At 32.3% G+C, this 25,960-nt stretch overlaps 5 protein-coding genes across 6 annotated transcripts; 2 read left to right on the plus strand and 3 right to left on the minus strand.

Moving 5' to 3' along the window:
• The first annotated feature begins 926 nt into the window (after nt 1-926).
• Nucleotides 927-3,939, plus strand: LOC124445400 (porphobilinogen deaminase-like). Its single transcript, XM_046996125.1, has 12 exons — nt 927-1,117; nt 1,297-1,369; nt 1,786-1,835; nt 1,939-1,994; nt 2,161-2,232; nt 2,306-2,389; nt 2,520-2,595; nt 2,714-2,827; nt 2,928-2,966; nt 3,066-3,185; nt 3,266-3,319; nt 3,487-3,939. Exons 1-12 carry the CDS (start codon nt 1,070-1,072, stop codon nt 3,754-3,756), a joined length of 1,056 nt encoding a protein of 351 aa, XP_046852081.1. The 5' UTR covers nt 927-1,069; the 3' UTR covers nt 3,757-3,939.
• LOC124445401 (renin receptor-like) lies at nt 3,830-8,640 on the minus strand. The gene is made up of 16 exons (XM_046996126.1): nt 8,540-8,640; nt 7,723-7,766; nt 7,179-7,319; nt 7,010-7,096; nt 6,879-6,928; nt 6,585-6,704; nt 6,409-6,468; nt 6,041-6,091; nt 5,912-5,948; nt 5,580-5,662; nt 5,444-5,497; nt 5,258-5,329; nt 4,822-4,899; nt 4,680-4,750; nt 4,480-4,570; nt 3,830-4,408 (listed from the first exon to the last, which is right to left on the minus strand). Exons 6-16 carry the CDS (start codon nt 6,588-6,590, stop codon nt 4,199-4,201), a joined length of 813 nt encoding a protein of 270 aa, XP_046852082.1. The 5' UTR covers nt 6,591-6,704; nt 6,879-6,928; nt 7,010-7,096; nt 7,179-7,319; nt 7,723-7,766; nt 8,540-8,640; the 3' UTR covers nt 3,830-4,198.
• On the plus strand, nt 8,023-18,641 carry LOC124445397. 2 transcript variants are annotated; one of them, XM_046996119.1, is made up of 21 exons: nt 8,023-8,076; nt 8,809-9,021; nt 10,479-10,596; nt 11,255-13,116; nt 13,395-13,443; nt 13,554-13,615; nt 13,770-13,836; nt 13,910-14,019; nt 14,313-14,346; nt 14,422-14,586; nt 14,658-14,722; nt 14,882-14,963; nt 15,161-15,336; nt 15,551-15,593; nt 16,153-16,226; nt 16,337-16,500; nt 17,318-17,463; nt 17,540-17,601; nt 17,707-17,743; nt 18,075-18,216; nt 18,284-18,641. In XM_046996119.1, the coding sequence occupies exons 3-21, from the start codon at nt 10,515-10,517 to the stop codon at nt 18,522-18,524; spliced, it is 3,663 nt and encodes a 1,220-aa protein (XP_046852075.1). In that variant the 5' UTR covers nt 8,023-8,076; nt 8,809-9,021; nt 10,479-10,514; the 3' UTR covers nt 18,525-18,641. The 2 variants fall into 2 exon arrangements, with proteins under 2 accessions (XP_046852075.1, XP_046852076.1); XM_046996120.1 differs by lacking the exon at nt 8,023-8,076 and having other exon boundaries at nt 8,713-9,021; nt 14,661-14,722.
• On the minus strand, nt 18,514-20,755 carry LOC124445399 (arylsulfatase B-like). The gene has a single exon (XM_046996124.1). It carries the CDS (start codon nt 20,708-20,710, stop codon nt 19,181-19,183), a length of 1,530 nt encoding a protein of 509 aa, XP_046852080.1. The 5' UTR covers nt 20,711-20,755; the 3' UTR covers nt 18,514-19,180.
• Nucleotides 20,756-22,908: 2,153 nt separating this feature from the next.
• Nucleotides 22,909-24,846, minus strand: LOC124446838 (arylsulfatase B-like). The gene has a single exon (XM_046997718.1). The coding sequence runs from the start codon at nt 24,773-24,775 to the stop codon at nt 23,240-23,242; it is 1,536 nt and encodes a 511-aa protein (XP_046853674.1). The 5' UTR covers nt 24,776-24,846; the 3' UTR covers nt 22,909-23,239.
• Between the last annotated feature and the right edge of the window lie 1,114 nt (nt 24,847-25,960).

Consider the following 25,960-nt stretch of genomic DNA (forward strand, 5'->3'; position numbering starts at 1 on the left):
ATTGCAGCAGTATTTTTTTGAAACATTGCCTATTTTTGCATCCTTGTATTTTTTTATTTCAGTAGAACATTTATCATCAATGTAAATATTTTATGGTACATCAAGTCATCAAATCAATTTTGATGACTTTCTCTGCATCCTTTCGTTAAATCCATCTTAATGGAAAACTTGGAAAAGTATTTTGTTTTTAATCAACGCCATTATGAATTTAGAATTATGCAGGTTCATTTGTTGTTTGAATGAGTTACTAAATTCACTGGATTTTTTAGTGGAGGTTATGTGAATCTTGACAAACTTGAGGTGGTGTATACAGTAACATATAAAACGATATAGATAATAAACACACTGAAAATTGACATTTAATAGAAGTATTCAACACTTTTACCCCATAAACAGAGGTTACATCAAAACCTATCCTTCCAAAGAGACAGTAATCGAGTAATTATCTTCTTGAAAATAGCAGTATTATATATTATAAATGTTGATGATTAAACATTATTGTCCAAAGTTAAAATTCGGAAATTCTTCCAATTCTTTAGCATTTCCACCATATCTTCTTTGTAGCTGAGCAATTTCTTTCTCTATTTTAGCATCGGCTTCCTCGCCAGCATCAACAAGTTTTCCTCCTTTGCTTTTAGATTTGTATTCTCCTAACTTGCTTACAAACAGTTCTTGAATAGGATCCAAATTTCCTTTGGCCATAACAGCAGATGCCGTTCTAACATTTCTCGAACCAAAAATACCGTGTACTAATTTCACTGCTCTGAAATGTGCCATGTCTTTGCTGAACTTTGTGGAAATATAACTCACAATATTGCAAAAAGATATGCAATAGCAAAATTTGTAATATGAAGCTAAAATTCAAAATGGCGCTAGCCTGCGATCAGGCCAGTATGAGAGAAACGGAAACGGATTAATGAACGAATGTTAGTTATGTAATTTGCTTCCCTACACGTACAGGTGTCAGTTAAAATGTTATGTGAAGTTACTAACTTAACACTGATATAGCGGACCATTGACATACAATCTGAGACATTTTATTGCGCTTTGTCATATAAATTATAAAGTAATGGAAGATACTAGAAGAGTGATAAAAGTAGGCTCACGAAAGAGCCAGGTTAGCAACTATAAATTTATGATGTGCTTTTCAGTCAATTTGTTTCTAATGATGTATTAATTTATTCGCTTTTGAAGTTTGTAAAATAGGTCTTTTTGTATGTGGAATTCATCATAGCCAAGTCTTTTATCATTTTTATTTTACCACGAGTCATTATTCATTGATTGATATTATTACAGCTTGCGTTAATACAAACCAAATTCATTATTGATGAAATCAAGAAGATTTATTCAGAAATTAACTTTGAAATTGGTAATGTCATAATATTATATAATATTCATTTCTTTACCATTGACATAGGAAGATCAATAAGCCCCCTCCACACCCACACCCCCCCCCACACCCCAACCGTAAATTATCAATATTTCAAAGTTCATGTGTTTTGAAGTCAAAGATAGTTGAAATTTATCATGAAAAGAACAAATTTTGTAAGGTGGTGCCCAATATGTTGGAGGATGATGTGTAGGATTAGATAAAATAAAGCTCAGAAGCAAAGCTAACTTTCTTATTTAGTCATGCTATGCAATTTTTCTTTATTCAATGTCAAAAATTTGCACAACAGGACCAAAACTTTTGAGTTGACAATGCCACAGATAAAGCTCAAAATAGGAAAGGTGGAATTTAATAATAAATAGTTGCACAAACCTGTATTCTTGCCATTTTTTTAGTCACACTTGACACATTGGGGGATAAAGTATTAGATAAAGCTTTGCCAAAGGTTTGCTTGTTATTTTTAACACTTGTTAATGAACTTCCTTACTTGAAGATCTTGAGTGATCACTTATATTGGTGAAATATAAGTTTATTGGTGATTATATTAGATTGGTGAAAAGGCATTGTTTACTAAGGAACTGGAGGATGCTTTACTTGATGGAAGGTTGGAATTTAAAAGTTCCAACTACAATCTATTTTAAGTCTAGCAACTTTTGTCATTAATAAGGCCAAAAAGAATGAAATGTTGCATTGTTTTGTTGACCAGCTAGTTTTTATAAGTTGCCTATAGTTGCTATTGTTATCTTAGAGGTAGGCAAACCTATTTTCAGAGTTCACTTTGTTGTGCATTCGTTAAAAGATCTTCCTACAGCATTACCTGAAGGTTTAGGAATTGGAGCCATTTCCGTGAGAATATTTATAATTCTACATTAATTTATGTTTCATCGAATGATTTTGTCTCAACTAAATAATATATTTCAGACGTGATAATAAATATGATACGTTGATACTTCATGAAAAACACAATGGACATACATTGGCAACTTTACCTTCAGGATGGTAGGTTTTTACAAAATGGAAGTTGGCTCTTATTTATTTAAAGTGAATATTAAAATCTTACCACGCAAAGCCTTCGTTCATAGTGAGCCATGTCTTTCAAGATTTTTAATGAAAAGTGATTTTTGTTTAGTGTTATTGGAACAAGTTCTTTGCGTCGTGTAGCGCAACTTAAAAGAAATTATTCTCACTTAAATTTTGAGACAATTGTATCCTTTAGATAGTAAGCATTCAGTTATCTGTACATGATAAAGCTCCATAAGTGTCGTCTTATAACCAACAATAGTAAATGAAACGTTTTGTTTGCCTTGATTTACTTGATTGTAGAGAGGAAATTTAAATACTCGCTTGAAAAAGCTTGATGAAGATAATAAATATGATGGAATAGTTTTGGCTGTTGCTGGTATTCATCGAATGAACTGGCACCACAGGATAAGTGAGGTAGGGAAACTAAGGACAATCGATAACATTACATTTTGTCTGGTAAAATAAATTTTTACCGCCAACATTTGTGTGTTCGCTATGTTATATTTTATTTCAGATATTAAAACCTCCAGATTGTCTTTATGCTGTTGGACAGGTAAGGCATCTTATTATTAATGACTTTGAGTTATAAGCTCCGTTTTTGAAATATTTTTGAGATGCAATGTTTAATTTCACGATACATGAATATTTCCAGGGAGCTCTAGCTGTTGAGGCACGAACAAACGATTGGAAAACACTTGATTTATTGTCGAAATTGACTGATATTGAAACATTAATCTGTTGTGCTGCAGAAAGAGCTTATCTCTGGCGATTGGTGAGTTCTACCAAAGTTGTTAACTGTAATCAGCGTTTTGTGAACATTATTTCGAATTAAGTCTTTTTAATCATTTTAAGGGTGGAGGCTGTAGTGCTCCTGTTGGTGTGTCATCAACCATTGAAGAAAATAAAGTAAGTCAAAATATATTGTGTAGAAAAACTCAATGCTATCGATGTCATGATGGGCACGCGTAGCAAAAAAAATGTTCTAGTTCACATATGAAATGATTGAGTACTTATGTTATATGAGCATATAGCATAAAGTAAAATTTAACCTTCAATACTACATATATTTTTAGTTAGTACTTCATGGGTCAGTTTTGAGTTTGGATGGCAGCCAATGTTTAACTGGAGACGCTTCTGAATTTTTACCATTGAATGAAAACGTACAAACTAGAAACTCCGAATATTTATCCGACGTATCGTCGACTTGCGTTATAATTCCTCAACATCTTCAACATATTTTAAAAATTTCCGAGAAATGTGGTTTGCATCTTGCAGATTTACTTTTAAAACGTGGAGCGGGAATGGTGATGAAACTCGCAAAAGAAGCAATTACAAAATCATAGTTTAGTTTAAACGCAAAAGTTAATAAAATTGTAAAATGCCAACAGAAATCATTAAACAACGCTTGACAATGAATACAATAACTGTTAACAGATATCATAATTGAGCATTATTGAAATAATTGTCACATTCGTCTATTTTATGAAATTTTATGAATTAAAGGATTAATTTTTTTATTGTATAAATTAGTGCAGCATTAACCAGTGATTTTTAAAGGTTTCAGTTTAGACAAACTGAGCTTGCGTATAAATTACACATTAAAAGGCTTTAATTAAGGTTGAACATGCAAAAAATAAATTAAAGTGTTTGTTAGTGGAAAACATAGAGTAATAGTATGGGAGTGTGATATTGTGAAGCAAGCAACACGACATTTCAAACATTTAAATTAACACTTTTTCATACGACAAAAATATTGGGATCATAAATATATTGAAACGTCAAGCATTATTCTGATTTGATATGTTGACTTGTAACACGGTATATGATGCTGTCACGACCAGGATCCATGTACCACATGACAATAGAAACAGCATAAACGGTTAACACGAGAATTATCATCAACCAAAGGGAAATATTGAAAATTGTCGGAAATTCCTCGTTGTAAACATCATTACATGAGGCATGATTTTTATCGTTCTTGCGGGCATCATTTTTCTATAATTAAAAATATATATATATACTCATTCGCTCAGGATTTGATTAACTATTTTTGATGTGGTACAAACCAATAATGTGTCCCGTTTAAAACGAATAGTTCCATCACGATCATTATTTACACCATTGATAAGCTGTGGAGAGGGACTTTCATCTTGATTTCTGTCAAAGTAGATCAAACTTCAATATGAATTTGTTAAACCTTGTTCTACATGATCACAATTTGCACATTGGATGTTTAACTTATTCTACCTAATTAAAAATAACTGACCTTTTTTCTCTCCAGCCAACAATCTCGACTAATGCTTCACCATTATAGAGATCATTAAATAATTGACTAACCTACTCATAATGAAGTGAAATACAAATTAACTTAAAACTCTTAAATGAAGTATAATAGAAAAAAGGAAGACCTTCGGAATGGTGTTTTTGAGCACATAAAATGCGGCGTCAACTTTAGGTGAATTACTTCCGTATCGTTGAGAAATCCCCTAAAACATTTATAAGAAAATAAGATAAATTTTACACACAAATCAGGAAGAAAATACGAGCCGTATTTTGTTGTAGTGCAGTAAACATGCTATGAAAAAAAACAAAATCGTGGGTTTTCATTTGCAAGTGACACATAAAATAATCTCAAATCATGACAACACTTCGTTTATTTAAGTATAGTCACGTGATAATAATGATATTCATAAGGCAATTGGTATATATTTTAAAGATGAGTAACAGCTTTTCTAGAATTCAATTTTCAATAAGTCTAGAAAATATGTTCGCTAATTCAGTCACGTAAACCCTTAGAGTCACGTGACATGTTGATAATCACTTACTACGTTTGGACAGTCTTACCTTTATGGTTGATACACCGAAAGTAAATAGATCTACATACTCGTCGTGAATTAATTCATTAAAAGTTTTAACCTACAGTAAATAGAGCATACAAGACAATTATTAAGTTATATGTCAACAAAACAGATGACTTTTACGTTTCTTCTTTAATAATGTCTACTTGACATAGTAGGCAGCTTTTCTTACCTTCTCGTAAAGGTAAAATAGTGTTTGCATCTCCGCAAAGAAGAGGAAATCATCCTAAAATAGGCAAATAAAAACTACATTTATAACAGCTGTTTATGAAAATGTAAGTAGAAAATTCTACTCAGAATTAACAAACCTTGATGTTCATATCAAAAAAAACTTCTTTCTTTTTGGTTTGTGTGACACAAAACATTTTGTCTTCAACGTGATATTTCACACCTGCAAAGACAAAAAAAAGCTTTACCGTAGGCAAGGGAAAGTAAGTTTTGTGAGACAGCAACAAATTTTAACATGATTTGCAAAATTATATACGACGCCATAATTTTTGAAACGGCTTTAGTTGAAAATAGCTGATTGTATGCGTAATGTAGAATAAAGGCAACCCAAATAATTTTGACATTCGTCAACAAAAACAAGAGGCCTAACAATTTATGGTTATAAAGCACAAACAAGCAAACACAAACACACCTTTTCCAAAGTCGGCAGATTCAAACATCTTCATTATCTAAAAAGATTTCCAAAAATATTTTGCAAATCATGCGTATCGAACGACAATATGTGTATTTTCATTGACTAAAGGATCATCAAGTATGTTACCTTGTCTTGTGTAAGATCAAACGTTTTTGAATCATCTTGAAATGATTGTTCCTAAGATAAGCAAAAGAAACAAAAATTGAAAAGATTTTCTTTCCCAAGCGACAAACGGTTTTTCTTTAATGATCGCTACTTCGCTATTGCCCTTACCTAAATCAAAATACAACCACGCAATTATAAATACCGGTAACAACGTTGACAATCAAAAGTCATATGGTTTAACTCAATGCTACACACCCTCTTACAGCCTTTATCCCACCTTATCCCCCTTATCCCTTTTCTTCAAGCCTCGTATGTCGTGTTCCTCATTCAACGTAAGTGAAACAAAGAATTGAAAAACAACTAAGTTCAAAACTATTTCATCAAAATACCTGAGGTTCCCACTTGATGGTGTACGCGTTGTTTCCTGATGCAGCAGCTGCGCGAGCAAGCTATAAAAAAATGATGTCACTTTAACACATAAAAGTAACATGTAAGAAACATGAGTTCCATAAAAATATTAGAGACAAAAAGTTTTATTATATGTATATATATATATATATACTACCAGCATATCTGCAGAGAATGATGTAACAAGAGGTTTATTCTTTAACACATTTGATATGTGCGTAGCAAAATTTTGCTTTGAAGATAAACGGAAAATATCAACGATTGAGTTTTCTTTATTCTGTAAAAAATGTATAAATATTAATAACATGGCGACAGATTGAAATAGGAATCAGGCATGCAAGGTTTTTGATCTAACTTCCTCAGGTCGTGAATTATGGAACTGGTAAATATAGAAATATCATAATTTACATACAATAAGTTATTATTAAATAAAACTGTTGACGATCGTTACCTTAAGAACAGTGAAAGTTGACGATTCTTCAGTGAACGAGAAATAAGTCTCTATGAATTGGCAACATTAAGAAAATGGTGTTTCTATACTTTTTTACATTTTACAGATTTTGTGATAGAAAAGGTCGTTACCTTTACGAAAATATTCAATGATAAACAAAACGTTGCCTTTGGATGCTCAAATAGATTTCCTGCAGACAAACCATTCCACTGTACAGTCTAAAAATGCAATAAACAATAAGTACGCGTTAATTATACAATGCTTTAAAATAATGATTTCCAAAAACCACTTTTGTAATACCTGTAAGGATGAGAAACCTAAAGCTAACGTAATTACTTGGGGAACATCTTCAACTTTTATATTTTTATCAGCAGTAGGTCGCAGCGATATGGATTTTGGAACGTTAACGAAAGTTATATTACCAACGTCAATGTTTGAAATCTATATAAATAGCAACGCAATGAAGAGTTTATGATTGTAATACGCAATAAAAATTGTATCTAAAACATTGTGAATGAACCAACATTATTCAATACAAACATGATTTTAAGGAATACATCATTTAAGAATAAACATATCTCAAGGTATTAAGTGTAAATTTTAAATGAAACATTACTTTAAAGCAAACGTGTTTAGTTAGGTAACACAACACGAACCCAATCCATTTTTCTGCATTTTGTTTGAGATTACTGCTAAAGTTTTATTGCATAAAACACATTTGCTTTTTGTCGGTCAATTTCATTTCTAATAATGTTTATCAAAAAAAATTACGTCTTTTATAAATACTCAAGACAGAGGTAAGGAAATATACTTTCTCATAAACTAAATATTAAATAGTTATTACCATTGCTGGATCATTCCAGTTACTACTGCTTGATGTAACTAAACCTGCAAGATATTACACAAATTGTCAGATTTCTTAACAAGCTTCGTTGACTTAAATAAATTACTATGAATGAAATTAAATATACAAATTTGCACATATGATAGATTTTCAGCTAGAAATTCACACCGTCAAAAATGAATTTATATGTTTTTAGTAAAAGCTATCTTTTATAAGTACAATGTTCACTTCATTTGCATGAAGACAATGGCAAGAAAAGAATCATCATAAAAGGACTATAAGTATGACAGAATAGAATTGAATTCTAGGTACAAAATGGTACCATGTGACCAAATTTTTAGTAAGTGTTCTGAGGTTAGTGATAAAAATCTGCTTTAAATTAATTCAGGTTTCTAATCTAGTATATGATCAATAACTGAGTTATTTTGGGAAGTATTACACAAAATAGATATGCATGATTGAAAGAAGTGCCTTGGGGTACTATTCAGTTCCATGGAAAATAAATTATTTTGCTTTAATTGAATATATCTCTTAAGAATCATTCACACAGTGACGTTCATTTAACACATCACCAAGTTTATAAAAGTAAATTGTTGTTCAAGGTTATTGAAAGATACTGTAAAATACACAATTAAAAGTTAAATCGCCAAATATGATGTAAATTTCAAAAATATAGCCGTGAACGACGGTAGTCCAGGTTATTTTAATACAGTCACATGATATAATCCATGAAACAGTACACGGGTATTTTAAGAATTACAAACGTAAATTGGCGTTCATATACTAAAAAAACCTCATTAACTAAAGAAGCACTCACCTAAGAAGACATTTAACATGAAATATAGGAAGAAAACCATCGCAGTTACGATATGTCTTTGCTGTGAAGTAGCCATCTTAGTTCTCGAAAGTGAACCGAGTATACGACGGCTTGGTACGAGACCTATAGCCCAAAGAAAATAGGCAGTAAATTTGCCAAAATGCTTGCTTTAAAACTCACACTATATCAATATGAAATTGCGACGGAATATTTTTTGTGAAATAAAACACCTATTTGAACTTTTTAATCTCCGAACTTCAATTTTATAGTAAGATATTTTTGCCGGGGACTTCCGAAAGCTCAAATGCAATGGTTCGCGCCGTCACAAACCAACATCAGAATGAGGCCAGATCAACATTCATGTGAACCTTCTTAACGATGTCGAAATTTTCCGCTTGAAACTTGAAATCCAAGCATTGAATAATGTAAATACACATCTCGAAAGATACGAAAGATTATGAAGTGTTGTTCAAGTAATACAGGTATATTATTTTATGTTAAAAAAGCTTTTAAACATGACGGTAAATTTAGCGAACATCCGGCATGCGACATTGCGTACTACAGACAAGCTTGCGAAGACACGGTACATACTAGTTTATGAAAACGTCCAAGAGTTCATCGTATAGTTTGGATAAAGCAAACTTTAGGTCATGCATTGACTAATTTAACGCAATCTGTAAAAAGTCATCATTTAAGATTTATTACCAACAAGTCATGTAGTGCTAAACATGACGGTGATCGATCTTGTTCGTGGAGAGGTGAGCCACGAGATGGACAAAGCGAAAGCTTTAGAGGAAATGATTTGGGTCTGAAGCTGAATAAAGGAACCTATTGTCGACTACAATTTGCATGAATCTCATTCGTTTGAATTACTAGATGTCATTTCTCAAGATTTTAGGAAATGTTTAAATTGAAGGGAGAAATACGATAGACAATGAAAATATCAACGATCGTTTTAGTCACATGTAAACGACGATCTTTATTTAGCGGCTTTGAGCTCTCCGTTTTTAGCTTCAGTAACTATATATCCGAGCTATTTGACTACTGGTAATAGATAATGATTTATCGGGGAGCCGCCTAAGGACTTACTTTAAATTTTATGTTTAAATATGTAACATGGCGGAGCATGCGGCTCGTTACCAGGTTCTTCGTAGCTCGACACGTAATAGTTTTGCTTTAGAATAAGAAGTTTACTAAGTTTGCGCGGAGTGTTTTAATAAATAATATATGTATGCAAGCTATCGCGATAATTTACAGGTTGTGAATATTGTATTTGCTAGCTCCATTGTAAATCTGACGATGGTGGTCAGTGAGAATATTTCGTTATCTTCTTTACTCGAACGTCATTATTTCAAGTTTCTATTTTTTGATTCATAGTTAATCGCAGTGCTCATATTGGAAATCTTGTGATCTTGACTGACAAACGTAGTCTGATGTCATATTGTCGATATTGTTTTTGTTTTGTTTGTCACTCAACGAAAAAAACGAGCTTTTGTATAAAATTATATTATTTTGACTATGATAAAGTATTGGTAAATCTATAATTGCGACAAGCATCGAATTTTTGAACACCAGAAAATGTGGTTTTCGTGATTGGGAGGTGTATGTCCAGATGACCCATAGCGGGTTTAAAAAATGGTCAGTTGAAAAATGTTTTTGCTTAGAAAATGATTAGAGACAACGTTAATATGTTTTTTAATGTGAGGTTTTCTTTAACAAAACAAGGCCATTTTTCTCATTACTTTACATAGATCAATTTTTGTAGGCATGAAAGCCTCTTTATATTACTTTTTAGATAAATGGTTATAGTATTTTTCATTTGTTTTCATTGACCACTAAAAAATCGTCATTTGTACTACTGAGTGTAAGATAGTTCTTGAAATAAAGTTATTGATTTTTTGATAATCACAAGTTTATAAAAGTGAACAACGTTTTTTAGATTAGAAAGAAAAACACCGGTAGAAAATAAAATAAAATGGAAACTATCGCCCTTCCTGTGAATCAAACGAGCAGTCAGTCCGAACCAATAAAAAATTCCACGATAAAATCTCACAAAGGTAGTATACATTATTCAATATACCCATTTTTGCTGTGTGCATAAGATTGAGAATCGTATTAAATGAAGATATGATCTTCGCACTTTGCTGGACAATTTAAGCAATTGTCTCATGAACCTGAAAAATTCAGGTGACTCAACGGAAAAAAAAAACAAAAAAAAAACCATTGAGAATCGTAGGAAATGTGGTGGGTATTAATAACAAGTAGTAATTAATAAAACACATTGTCTACTCGTCGGTAAAACGTACCTTTGTGTTAACATGAAGCAAAAATATTATCGTCATGTCATATTATTTACTTGCAAAATCGTTAGTTATCATTTTAATGTTACTTACATTGTACAAGAATTAATAGCTTACAAAGATTGCCAGCAATCGTTCCTTGGTTCTTATATAAGTTAAAGTCTTCGTTTTGTGTGTTTTATTACTTGATTGTACTATACTTTGAGTATTAAACTGAACAAAATCAAATTGTAAAGATTTCTCAGCTGACCACAAGGTCTGCATTTGCTCAGCACTTTTTAGAATATTAGCTCCTTAAACCTGCCTTTCATGAAATACGTGGATGGACACAAATTATCCCCTACACATTTCAATATTTAGGTATAGTGAATGATGTAAGTGTAGTTTACATAAATTTCATGTTATCCATTGGTAGTTGATAAGATTGAAGATGGATGGACCACCCCAAGAAGAGCTTCAAAAATGAAAAACAAAAAAATTCGTGTTGAAGACATCATAACAAATCTTACAAAGAAAGTTAGTCAAGTTGCACAGTTAAAAACAACTGCATCAAAACCGAATGAATTTTCTTCCCCGTCCGAAGTCCAAACAAAAGTTGACTCGGTGACATTGAACGAGCAGAACTTAAAGAACAACGAACGGAAAGATTTTTGTACGCCAGGTAATAATGCTAATGTTCATGGGAATACTGAACAACTTACAATGAAAGGAACTTCAGTAAAGCTGGATAATAAAGTTGTTCAACACAGTTCAAAGTTTGACGATATTTCAAGAATAAAAAATCGTGTTGACAATGATACGGCATCTTTTGTTAGTATGTGCAGAATAAGGGATGAACCACCCGAGTTGGAGGATAAGTTTCAACAACCTGTTGTAAAACTTAACGAAAAAAAGACGGATGCTCCCAAAAATGCTGTCAAAAATTTTCAGACAGTGGACAAGAATGTTCAACCCAATAAAAATGTTCCTGTACAAAAACAAATTATTTTGCCAACTAGCCCACCTAAAGTCGGTGTAAAAGCACCTATTGTATTAAATAAACTTCCTCCTGGTTTTATCATTAAAGGCGATTTGTCTTCTCAACAATTCACTAATATTCAAACAACATCAAAGTCTACTCAACCTAAACTTCTTCTTATAACGAAAGCTGGAGGACCGTTTTACCTCACACAAAATTTGAATGTTTCAAATAATCAATTACAATTGAAACCATTGAATGCTTGTACTGTGTCAAGCTCAAAAAAAGAGGGATCTGGTACCAAGTTATCCTTACCACCAAAAACGAAAACTGATACTCCATTGATTACTTTACAATACAATTTACCTTATCCTAATAACAACTGTAAAGTTGTCAGTAATCCTCAAAACACTTGTGTAAAAATACCTGGACTTGATAGTGTTGTCACCACGGAGTCCGTTTGTCGTAACAAACCACGTGAAATGGTCGTGAACTTTGCTGGAAATCAAACTGCACACGTCACAACAGTTGTTGATGAAACATCGATTATTCCTGAGAATACTCAGGTCAGACTCGTACCTGCTTCATTTGTCTTGACGCCAACATCAACATCTGCATCCGTGATTTCAAATCCAAAAATTGATAAGTGTGTCGGACAGACTCCTAAGAAGAACGTTAAAAAAAGAGTTTTAGGAGACCAAAAGACAAAAGGTCTAAAGGGGAAAACTCTCTCGTCACAAATTTCTCATCGAAAAACAACATATGATGAAAAAATTGAATTATTAAATAGTAAAATGTCAGAAAGTACAAATACACTTTCTGGATCAATTGATAATTCGTTGCGTAGTACGGAAACTACAAACGGAATCTGTTCTACGAGTAAAGATGTGAGGGTAAGCAGTCGAAAAAGACAGCAAACAGAAAAAGCAAAGTTGTTGGAAAAGGTAACTAAGCGACGTCGAAAAAGTGAAGATAAAAGCTTTGAGAAAGAAGGAAAACATGTCTCACCATCATCAAAAACGTTTAACTCAAGTAAACAAGAACAAAATTCAAATTTTAAAGACAATCACGATAAAAGTTCGTTGTTGAAGAAAGCAAAGACAGGAACTGACATCATGGATGATGATAATTCTGGCATAGAAACAAAAGAAGAAACAGTTGATGATCCTGATTTGTTAACACGTGATCCTGCATTATTAACACGTGAAGAAAGAGCATTGCAACGAGCGCTCATGATGTTTAAAGAACTTGAAGAGAAACAAACAAGAAAGGAATCAGTTTGTGAAAGTGACAAATCAAACAATGAAAGTAACAATCAGGTGAGATATTTCTTGGCTGCTTCAAACAACAAGATTTATTGAATAAACCATACAAGATCAAATCATACATTACTGGATGATTACACGAGTAAATAAGGGCTGAAATTACAATAATTCGTGTATTGTGAAATTTAATGTTCAGTGTTTTATCTTCAAACTTGTAAGTAATAAAAAAATCAAATATTTGCAATTCATGTTTTGCAATGAAATCAATATTATTTCTATATGAACACTAATCATTCGTTTTTTGGTTTAATATCAATGAATTTTATAAACAGGCTAAGAAGTCATGTGACACCCAACGTAAGCGAAAAGTTTCTGTTGGAGGTAATATCGTGTTCAAACTCGTTGCGCTATAAATCTATAATACACATAGTTTACGTGTGTAAAATACAGGTTACGATTTGTTTTATTTTGGATGCTTTTTAATTTTTTAGTGGATGAGGAAGATGTGCCTTTGAAAATACGAAAACAACAACGGAGAAAGCTTGTTGCTGAGGTGTTTTAGAAGATTTCCTAACTCGTGTTCTTTCATGAACCAAAACTTTCACATTAAAACTACTTTGTACTATTTTGTTTATGTTATCGTTAGGCATGCTTGGTTGTAACTCCAAAATTTGAAGATGACTTACATTTTTTGTTTTCCTTTATAGAATTGCATTCCATGTACTAAGAAGGAGAAGGAACTTATAAAAAATGAGGTTGCTGTGGAGAAACACGGTGTGTTGTAACATAAGTGAAAGACAACATTGATAATTAAAAATTACATTAAACTTTAAAATTTTTCGTCAAGATATTGAAAATAAAACTGACGGATTAAAAAATAAGAAGAAAGAGAAAAATTTGGATTTGACAAAATCACCAGAAGAGACTGAAGTCTCGAAGAAAAAAATCGTGAAAAAGGTTTGAAGCGCGTGTATGTTTGAGTTATATTGTGATTGATTAAATATTAGATAGGGAAATACCAATTGTACTTTGCAGATTTTAGAAGTATTGATACCAACATGAACATTTTAAGTTGTGCATTTGTTCAGCCAAATGTTTCAAACAGAACGTGCATTAAAAACTGTTGAGAAAATTACACGTACTGAGTTTTCACGTGGGCTATAGTGTTTTATGTTCATTTTTTGTATTGTCTACGTTTTCAACTTTGTTGTCCTTTTCAATTTACCCATAAACCGTAATTTTACATTTAGAAAGTCTTGACAAAGAAGTTGGAGACAAAATCTGGTAAAATTATAGTTTAAGAATGTAATTTGTGTATGGAAACTTTCTTCTTTGAATTCTTAATTTGTCCTATTTTAGATGGTGAAAAAGAAACTCCCCCTCCTGTTAAAAGTAAACATATTGAAAGTTCTCCTCCTGTCAAAAATAATCATCATGAAACTCCCCCTCCTGTCAAAAGTAATCATTGCATAAAGATTGTAAAAAATTCACCAAAGCAGGCAAAGCCACAGCCCAAACAATCAGGTTAGCAGTAGCTCATTCGACCATAAAAAACTGCATCTTTAACTCTTGTATGGCTGTTTTGTTTGTTTTAGAAGCTAGTGGGGAAAGACATCGAGTGAAAACGTACATGTTAGTACCATCTTACAATGGATTTAAGGTACTGTGTTGTTTGTGCTGTATTTGCATCAGATTTCATTGCTTTGCTGAGAGAAAGTTGATTTTAATGCTCGGTATGACGTTATCACCGTCATTTTGCAACATATGAAAATATTAAAAACATTGAGTATGTATGAACGTAAATTTGTTTCATTTTTAGGATTTTTCACCTGTGGTTCTTGGATCAAGAACTCGTAGCAAAAAAATTGAACCAATAAAACCTGACTCGAGTAGTGTCGCAAGTATGTTGTTTAAGAATTGTAGATTATGTTTTTTAAATATACTTCATCACATCTTCAGAGGATAAAAATGAGAAAGGATAAGAAATATCGTACAGACATCACTGTCACCTATAGCTCACTTTAAAATTCCAAACTTTTAGTAATTTTTCCTTTCCTCGAAAGTTGTTATTAATGAAAAAGTATATATCTGTTGACAGAAGAAGACGAGCTTCCTGCTTCATGTTCTCCAAAGAAGACTGTGAAAGATATTCCTTTATTGGTAATTGAAACTGTTGGAAATAAAGCTGTGAAACAAGATATTGTCGCGAAAGATGACGAAATGCGAGATTTAGTTAAAAGCAGTCTTCGTAAACAAGGAATGTTAAAACAAGAGGTTTGTATATACTCTACATGACAACATGTAAAGACATAGGAATTTTGATGTAGAGAAAAGAATGAGATATATTGGAGGTAAGGATTTTTCTTGGGGGGGGTGGGGTGGGAGTGATGTTGCCATTTTATTTTGTCAGTGTAAAAGAATTTCAAATAATGTTATGTAAATGCTTTGGAAAATTGTTGAATAAAACGTTAAACAATATTCTTTCTAGTTGGATGAAAAATTCAAGGATGCTGAGCAGTTTGAGAACAGAGGTATCTCAACAGAACTATTTTTGCTTTATGGATTGCTCATGTTTTTAATCATATTTTGTTTGAATGTTGTCTGTCAGTGTCTTCTCCAGTACATTTGTTTTAAACAAACTCATTACCCTAATGACCGTTTACATCCGGGCATATTTCCTCTATACGTAAAAGTAAAGTAGACAATACACAACTATAGACATTACATCATTGGACAAAAAGAAAATCGCTTACATGCAAAACGTGGAGAGCAAGACAACATGTGATTGTTTAGACTACAGCTTGTGATTGAGTTTTTATTTGTCATGAAGTCAATGGATGTTTGCTTAATGATACATGAATAAAAAGAAAAGAAAAATTTTATGGTTGATTTTACACGTGCTTGATTCGATTGTAGTTAAAAGGCAGTGTTATTTTGAAACTTTGCACTATCCTTGAATGCCTATAAATTTGTTTTACAAGCATGTACACCGGGCGTTGTCTGTAAAACCTAGAGACTCGACATATTCAGTATTTCAGTTATTTTAAACCTTTTTTGACACTTTTTTAATATTACTTTTTGTGTATATAGAGAAGCGCAATTTAACTGTAAACAGAAACACTGGTGAAACAGTTTTGCATAAGGCCTCCAGACTTGGTTACGATGTAAGTAAAATTGTGTTATCATTTGTACTGATAAATACGTTTTAATATTTGTTGCGTGCATCATTTTTTTTAGTCATTTTTGTCCCTATTGATGAATTTTTTTATTTTAGGAGACAGTCTATCACTGTATTCAACAGGGAAGCGACAGTAATGCAAAAGATAATGCTGGTTGGACACCGTTACACGAAGCATGTTCACGTGGTCATTCCGATGTTGTCAGAGTTCTAGTCAAGTATAATGCTGATGTCAATGCTTGTTCAAATGACGGAATTAGGTATCGTATTTATACATTAGAATTTAATTAGGTATCGTATTATATACATTAGAATTTAAATAGGTATCGTATTATATACATTAGAATTTAAATAGGTATTGTATTATATACATTAGAATTTAATTAGGTATTGTATTATATTCATTAGAATTTAATTAGGCATCGTATTATATACATTAGAATTTAAACAGGTATCGTTTTATATACATTAGAATTTAAAGAGCTATCGTTTTATATACATTAGAATTTAAATAGGTATCGTATTATATACATTAGAATTTAAATAGCTATCGTATTATATACATTAGAATTTAAATAGCTATCGTTTTATATACATTAGAATTTAAATAGCTATCGTTTTATATACATTAGAATTTAAATAGGTATTGTATTATATACATTAGAATTTAATTAGGTATCGTATTATATGAATTAGAATTTAAATAGGTATCGTTTTATATACATTAAAATTTAAATAGGTATCGTATTATATACGTTAGAATTTAATTAGGTATCGTTTTATATACATTAAAATTTAAATAGGTATCGTATTATATATGTTAGAATTTAAATAGGTATTGTATAGCGTAATATGTGTTTAACATATTTCTCAGTTTCTATTGAACTAAAGATACAGTGATAATAGCCCTCGATACAGTGATGTAGTTGACTTTAACTTACCCCTACAACAAGTCGCAACATGATACCCCCATTCCAGCTGCTTCTTCATGAGTAAAATGCCATTGTAAATAGTTAAAAATAATAATTTTCGGTTTTCGTTTTTTACTTCAAGTATGAAATGTTTATTTTTGTTCAGACCACTTCATGACGCTGCTGACAACGGGTGCATCGAGACACTTCGACTTTTACTATCTTTTGATGCTGATCCTTTTATTACTACTTACTCTGGTCGTACTTTACTTGACTGTGCTAAACGTCCAGAAACCAAAGACTATCTGAAAGGTGAACCATTTCTTGTGTTTATTATTGTACGACTGTATAAATATGTGAACTAAAAAAATACTTCTTATATTGTCAGGATGTATTGGGGACTTATATTTGAATGATGAAAGAAACGAGGTTGCTTCTCTCGATTATGAAGTAAGATGATACGAGTCTTTAATATTTACCATAAATGTTGTGTGTTTGCAATTTTCTCACATGTTTTTTCATTTTTTTATAAAATGCAATTTTTCTTGCTTATAGAATCGATGGGAGTTCGAGGGTTCTTGTTCTCTACTAGGTAACAGTAGCTACGTTTGTGTAAATGTTCTTCATTCTTTTGTCACATCTTGTGAATTGCTATAATTTGTTACCGCAGTGTTACTCCATGTGTTACTATGCGAGCATGTTCGATCTTTTGTTTGTTGAATTCTGTTAATTTTTTGTTATGATTGGGAGATTTTTGGAAAGTGCACCATGAAATTTGAAGGGAAATTGAGGCTCATCTTTACCCTCTAGAACGAAGGCGAGAAGGGCTGATCATTCCTCCCTAAATTCATATTTCGATGCTATTGTGTTTACTTTGTTTTCTCTGCTCAAATAATAATGTATGTAACTTGTACATATTTCAGACAAAGATAGCAAAACTGTAGAAGACGTCTTTAGTGGTATATCTGACGTAAAGCCAAACAACACCGTGGAATTTGAATGGAGTGATTCTCCTCATTTACCTACATATAATCTTCCAGTGGTTAAGGATGGTATTGTGATAGGGTAAGTATTTCAATTGTTAATTTTATCTCTTCAGTCCCATTTCTTCAGCATAAATGTCTATTTTTAGACGTAAAAACTATGTGACATTGAATGACTTGCAAACAGCTTTAAAAAAACCTCGACATAATGTTATAAGATTGCTCAAAAGAACTAAAATTCGTGAGGTAGGTTTGACAGAATTTCAAAAACAAGTGGCAGGTTGTCACTTTAAGAAACCTATCGATCATGGCGATAAAGTTGAACTCGTGCCATTAAATTGGTCTGTACGAAGCTTGCTAAAGATAAAATGTGAACAACTCTCTCTTTAAAAGTTAAATAATAAACTGAGAAATGTATAATTTTACGTTATTTTGTATCAAGGAATGTTTATATTCTGTTACATGTAATTTTATATGGCGATTAAAATATATCGTATGAAAAATAAACTGATTAAATAAAGTTTTTTTTGTTTTGGGAAATTGATCAACAAATGAAAAGAAATGTGGTCGTAAATTTTGAGTTCATCTCAGAAAGAATTGGTTTTTAACAGCCAAACTATTGTCAAACAATTGATAATTACTCATTTTTAAGCAGTGCCTTCTCAGTAGAGTATATATGTTATTCTTTTTGATTTAAAATAATGCGACTTATTAATGGAGCTGAAGAGAAGGATTATAGCTTCAGGTTATACACTGTGCAGGCTATACACTGTGCAGGCTATACACTGTGCAGGCTATACACTGTGCAGGCTATACACTCTACTGGTTATACATCAAAAAATACACGCACTCACTGCAATTATTGCCAAAATGTAAACTGATGTTGATGCAACAAAAGAAACTTTTGGCGTAAATTACATTAAATATTACGAGAAAATTTAAAAGAAATCTTAGCCATAACAGAAGACCAAATCTTATTCCTAAGGAATAATATTAAATATATTCTCTGATGATGGCTTTGAATATAGAAGACCAAATTACAGCAATTATGCAGTTGCATCATCGTGTTTGGAAACAATCCAAGGTGACCAGACACCATTAAAGAATGCAGGATTTGAGGCAAGATCTTGTTTAGGGTATTTCACAGGTACTGCAGTATTATTGTATTCTTGAAGCTTGGCCAATAACTCCTTAACTTTTTCTGGAAACTTTGAAGATAGTTCATGTCGTTCTTCTGGATCTTCTGCTATGTTGAACAAAAACAAATTCTTAGTCTTGTTACTAGAATCTGTTTGTGAGTTCAAATGAACATTTGAATTTGGTGGTGGAAACCAACCAGACTTTCCTGGACAACCTTTAAGTAGTTTCCAGTCTCCAACACGTAACGCAGCTTGTGGACACCATTTATGACCATATTCCCAGGCTTTACGATACCATGGAGTCTTAACTGGATCAATATTATGCAAGATTTCATTCCTTGGGGAAGGCTCGCCTGTGTTGATGGTTTCCCAAACATCAAAACCATCTAAAGGTTTGGTGCCATTTAAATCACCTCCAGCTAACTTTACCAATGTTGGAAACCAATCAGAAACATGAATCATTTCATACGAGACTCTTTTTGGTTTTGCTAACAAAGGACTGTTGACAAATCCCACTCCACGTATACCTCCTTCCCATAATGATCCCTTCCAACCCCTTAATGGCCAGTTATTTCCTCCTTGATACACTTGACCACCATTATCAGTGCTAAATATCAAGATAGTGTTGTTCCAAATTCCTTTTTCTTTGAGTGTTTGTGTTATGTTGCCTATGGCTTCATCCATAGCTGACACCATTCCAGCATAAATACGTCTGTTGGTGTCTTTAATCCCTTCATATGGTTTGATATATTGTTCTGGGACTTGCAAAGGAGAATGAACAGCTTGAAATGCCAAGTATAAGAACATAGGAGAACTTGTATCATGATTCCTGATGATCTTTTGAGTTTCTTTTGTAAATATAAATGTGGAATATTCACCTTTTTCTTTTGTACTTACTGATTCATTTCTACGCAAATCATAACCATAGAATTGTGCATATGATGATTTATTTATGCGAACACGATCTTTTGCAACGTGGGTATAATAATCTTCAGCTCCTGTAAGATATCCAAAAAATGTATCGAAACCTCTGTATGTTGGCATACATTCTTTTTTATAAAAACCATTATGCCATTTGCCGACTATATGAGTCTTGTAACCATTTTGTTTTAATTTCTCTGCGACAATTGTTTCATCAAGAGGAATAGAGTTTGGTTGCGCAGGATTGATTACACCGTGTTGTAAACCAGTATGAATTTGATATCTTCCCGTCAACATTGTTGATCTTGTTGGCGTACAAATTGGTTGAACATAATATTTCTCAAGAATGACACCTTCTTTTGCAAGTTTATCAAGTACTGGTGTCTTAATCTCGGAACCATGATAACCAACATCGTTAAAACCATAATCATCAGCAAATATAAACAAAATATTTGGCTGTTTACCTCCTCTTGCCAAAGGCAATAAGTTTAATAAAAGAAATACTTCAAAATTCATCTCGTTGTTTTGTCAATTATTGTAACTGAGTGATAAAGTAATCTTATACCGCAAGTTGATGGTCATAAGATCAAGAATGTAGTGTAGGTCAAAGGACAAAGACGAGCGTTGTTCAACATTTTTTCTTGTAAAACTTTTTTGAAAAAGCAGATTTGCTATGTACATACAGCAAATTGTCTAGCGTAAATCATTAATTTCATTGAATATGTTTCGTTAAGAAACACCAAGAACACCAGCAGAGTCGTTGGTAATTCAGGAACGATATTAGAATTTGTACTGGTCAACTTTCATCTCGTGATTGAAAGCTTTCTCTCGGGAAAATTTTTGGTTTCCACGATAAATTTTGAAAGAAGACAAGACGAAGCTCTCAAGCTTGTTCTCAAAATATAATGTAACAACTTCCTGAAACAATCATAGGGTCCTTCATCTATCAACTACAACACAATTTCCAAATCACAGAGAACAAAGGATATTAAGCTCAAATGAACGTCCAAAGAAATAGAACATGAAGAAATTACCAAATGAATAAAAAACCAGCAAAGAAATGATTATCAATATTTCAGCACGGACAAATTTAAGACAAGAAAGGAAAAACTGCTAATTCTTGAACTTTATATGCAAGCAAAAGAGTGAGGTTATTAGCAAGATACCATATTTCGAAAGCGCTTTTCACCAGCAAATTTTTAGGTCAAAATATTTTCATTTTACATGTTTCAAATGTTACTATTTTTTATATGTGTGTTCTAAGGTAGGTACAGCTTTATTTTTATAGTAAATCTAAAACGAAAATTTTTATATGTAAATTTTGTGCAAGCATTTCAAATGTAAGTTGAGCTTGTATGCAAGGCTTTTTTAATAGAGAAGTTTTCGTCAAAATGATTAAATGAATATATAGTAACGACGTGTGTATCCACAAGAAAGTCCGGAAAATTGTCACATAGGAAATAAAAGTAGGTACGCTACAAGTACCAAGCAGCGTCTGGCTGCATGATCTGAAGCTCAGTGAGAAAATTTTAACCACAGCTTACGTCTTTAAGGTTTTACTAAGTGAATGGGTGATAATCAGCCATAAACGCGACTTTTAGTTTCTTTTTCTTCAGAAATCTACCATGAAAAAAATTGTAATCTTAAATTTCGTTGAATTATTTTTAATACTTGTTACGTTAATATTACGGCCACAAATAGAGAAAAAGAAGATTAAATAAAAACTCTTCATAACAGCATTGTAATTTATGCAAATTTCTGACTTGTATATAATTTATTTGAAATGATGAAACAGTACTTTAAATTTTTTGTAGCTTTAACAACAAAGACCATATTTTGAATCAGTATGTTTAAATACTTTTTACGCTGGGTATTTTTCGTGTGCAATGCTTGTTTAGAAGGACTTTTAGCATCAGTTTTTTACTGGAAAAAGTCTTTCATTTTATTACCAGCTGTACCAGCGAACGTTAAAGTATTTAGAATAACTAAAAGTTTTCGCTTATTCCACGCACGTATTGTTTTAAAGAACTTTTTAAAAGAGTCTACTTTTTTTATACACCCTGGATAATTTAAATACAATTGTGAATGTTGATTTTTTCCTTCAGCAATGTTGGCAACTGGATAATTTGCAGGCTTATAACATTATTTCTATATTCGAGTTATAATTCGTAGAAAACAATGCATTTCAAAAAACCTAATACAGTTTATAATTTACGTACGAGTGTTGCTCTTTTGTTACAGATCTAAATTGGCATTGGATAAAAGTTAATTCTTTACAAATGGTTTCTTTTTTGCGGTGGAGGCAAGAAAAATATTTCTTGATAGCTGTAGATACTTATTAATGTTCAGATCGTCATAGTTCGGCATGACTGAGTCTTGGTCCTTTTGATTTCTTTTTCTTTCTATTAAATGAAGATATGATCTTCGCACTTTGCTGGACAATTTAAGCAATTGTCTCATAAACCTGAAAAATTCAGGTGACTCGTTGGATCACGAAAACGGGATCCCGTTGAGTCACCTGAATTTTTCAGGTTCATGGGACAATTGCTTAAATTGTCCAGCAAAGTGCGAAGATCATATCTTCATTTAATTTGAAACACCGCACAGCATATAACAATTTTTCTTTTTATCTCGTTTAGTTTCATGCTTCGATAAATTTTGAGTTTCTTTTTGTGTTTTTTTTCATACTCACTGTTCTGCAATTCACCGTAATATAACACCATTATAATATATTTAATTGGCTATCCAGTTTTCTAGTTTTGGATTAAAACATTATTCATTCCTTTAAGAATCTTTTGTTTTCACATTTAGTGAAGAACAGAAAAATTTTGTAAGGTGGGAAATATACACCAGAGAATATCTCCAATGTTACCTTACGTTACAAATAAAGACTGGTATTAAATTTTTTAATGCATTTCCCAACAATATATCTGTTTATTCGTAAATTTGATTAATTTACCATATTGAAAATAAATGCTTTATAATGTTCCCTCGTGAAATTTTTCTTTTCTTTTACATTTCAAGGCAAATCTTTTTTTTAGTTCATTATACTATTTTACCTTCAGCATCATCATGTTTGGAAACAATCCAAGGTGACCACACACCATTAAAGAATGCCGGATTTGAGGCAAGATCTTGTTTAGGGTATTTCACAGGTACTGCAGTATTATTGTATTCTTGAAGCTTGGCCAATAACTCCTTAACTTTTTCTGGAAACTTTGAAGATAGTTCATGTCGTTCTTCTGGATCTTCTGCTATGTTGAACAAAAACAAATTCTTAGTCTTGTTGCTAGAATCTGTTTGTGAGTTCAAATGAAGATTTGAATTTGGTGGTGGAAACCAACCAGACTTTCTTGGGCAACCTTTAAGTAGTTTCCAGTCTCCAACACGTACCGCTGCTTGTGGGCACCATTTATCACCATATTCAAAGGATTTATGATACCATGGAGGCACTGAATCAATATTATGCAAGATTTCATTCCTTGGGGAAAGCTCACCTGTGTTGATGGTTTCCCAAACATCAAAACCATCTAAAGGCTTGGTGCCATTTAAATCACCTCCAGCTAACTTTACCAATGTTGGAAACCAATCAGAAACATGAATCATTTCATATGAGACTCTTTTTGGTTTTGCTAACAAAGGACTGTTGACAAATCCCACTCCACGTATACCTCCTTCCCATAATGATCCCTTCCAACCCCTTAATGGCCAGTTATTTCCTCCTCGGTACACTTGACCACCATTATCAGTGCTAAATATCAAGATAGTGTTGTTCCAAATTCCTTTTTCTTTGAGTGTTTGTGTTATATTGCCTATGGCTTCATCCATAGCTGACACCATTCCAGCATAAATACGTCTGTTGGTGTCTTTAATCCCTTCATATGGTTTGATATATTGTTCTGGGACTTGCAAAGGAGAATGAACAGCTTGAAATGCCAAGTATAAGAACATAGGAGAACTAGTATTATGATTCCTGATGATCTTTTGAGTTTCTTTTGTAAACATAAAGGTAGAGTATTCACCTTTTTCTTTTGTACTTACTGATTCATTTCTACGCAAATCATAACCATAGAATTGTGCATATGATGATTTATTTATGCGAACACGATCACTTGAAACGTGGGTATAATAATCTTCAGCTCCTGTAAGATATCCAAAAAATGTATCGAAACCTCTGTATGTTGGCATACATTCTTTTTTATAAAAACCATTATGCCATTTGCCGACTATATGAGTCTTGTAGCCACTTTGTTTTAATTTCTCTGCGACAATTGTTTCATCAAGAGGAATAGAGTTCGGTTGCGCAGGATTGATTACACCGTGTTGTAAACCAGTATGAATTGGATATCTTCCCGTCAGTATTGTTGATCTTGTTGGCGTACAAATTGGTTGAACATAATATTTCTCAAGAATGACACCTTCTTTTGCGAGTTTATCAAGTACTGGTGTCTTAATCTTGGAACCATGATAACCAACGTCATTAAAACCATAATCATCCGCAAGTATAAACAAAATATTTGGCTGTTTCCCTCCTCTTGCCAATGGCAATAAGTTCAATAAAAGAAATACTTCAAAATTCATCTCGTTGTTATGTCAATTATTGTAACTGAGTGATAAAGTAATTTTATACCGCAAGTTGATGGTCATAAGATCAAGACTTTAGTGTAGGTCAAAGGGCAAAGACGAGCGTTGTTCAACATTTTTTCTTGTAAAACTTTTTTGAAAAAAGAGATTTGCTATTTACATACAGCAAATTTTCTAGCGTAAACAATTAATCTCATTGAATACATTTTGCGAAGAAACACCAAGAATACCAGCAGAGTCGTTGGTAATTCAGGAACGATATTAGAATTTGTACTGGTCAAATTTCACTCTATCTCGCGATTGAAAGCTTTCTCTCGGGAAAGTTTTTTGTTTTCCACGTTAAATTTTGAAAGAAGACAAGACGAAGTTCTTAAGCTTATTCTCAGAATATAATATAACAACTTCTTGAAACAATCATAGGATTCTTTATCTATCAACTACACCACAGTTTCCAAATCACAGAGATCAAAGGATATTAAGCTCAAATGAACGTCCAAAGAAATAGAGCATGAAGAAATTACCAAATGAACAAAAAAACCAGCAAAGAAATTATTGTAATAAAGTAAATGGTATGAGCCCGGGAGTATCGTTACATGTTTGTAAATGTAGATCGTCCAGGTTGGTATAGTTCTGAGAAGGACTGTTTTTCTTGTTGTTGACTGACGTTGTTCACTGACGATGTTCAGAGTCAAAAGATGACTACCGCTAAGGTTGTCGAAACGTCAGTCAACAACAACAAAAACAGTCCTTCTCAGGACTATACCAACCTGGACGATCATCATATACAAACATGTAAAGAAGTTATTATCAATATTTCAGCACGGAAAATTTTAAGACGAGAAAGGAAAAACTGCTAATTCTTGAACTTTAAATGCAAGCAAAAGAGTGAGGTTATTTGCAAGATACCATATTTCGAAAGCGCTTTTCACCAGCAAATTTTCAGGTCAAAATATTTTCATTTTACATATTTCAAAAGTTACTATATTTCATATGTGTGTTCTAATATAGGTACAGCTTTATTTTTATAGTTTATATAAAACGAAAATTTTTATATGTAAATTTTGTGCAAGCATTTCAAATGTAAATTCAGCTTGTATGCAAGGCTTTTTTAATAGAGAAGTTTTCGTCAAAATGATTAAATGAATAAATGGTAACGACGTGATGTATCCACAAGAATGTCCG

This window comes from Xenia sp. Carnegie-2017, unplaced genomic scaffold (assembly GCF_021976095.1).
Source record: "Xenia sp. Carnegie-2017 unplaced genomic scaffold, XeniaSp_v1 HiC_scaffold_22, whole genome shotgun sequence".
NCBI lineage: Eukaryota > Metazoa > Cnidaria > Anthozoa > Malacalcyonacea > Xeniidae > Xenia > Xenia sp. Carnegie-2017.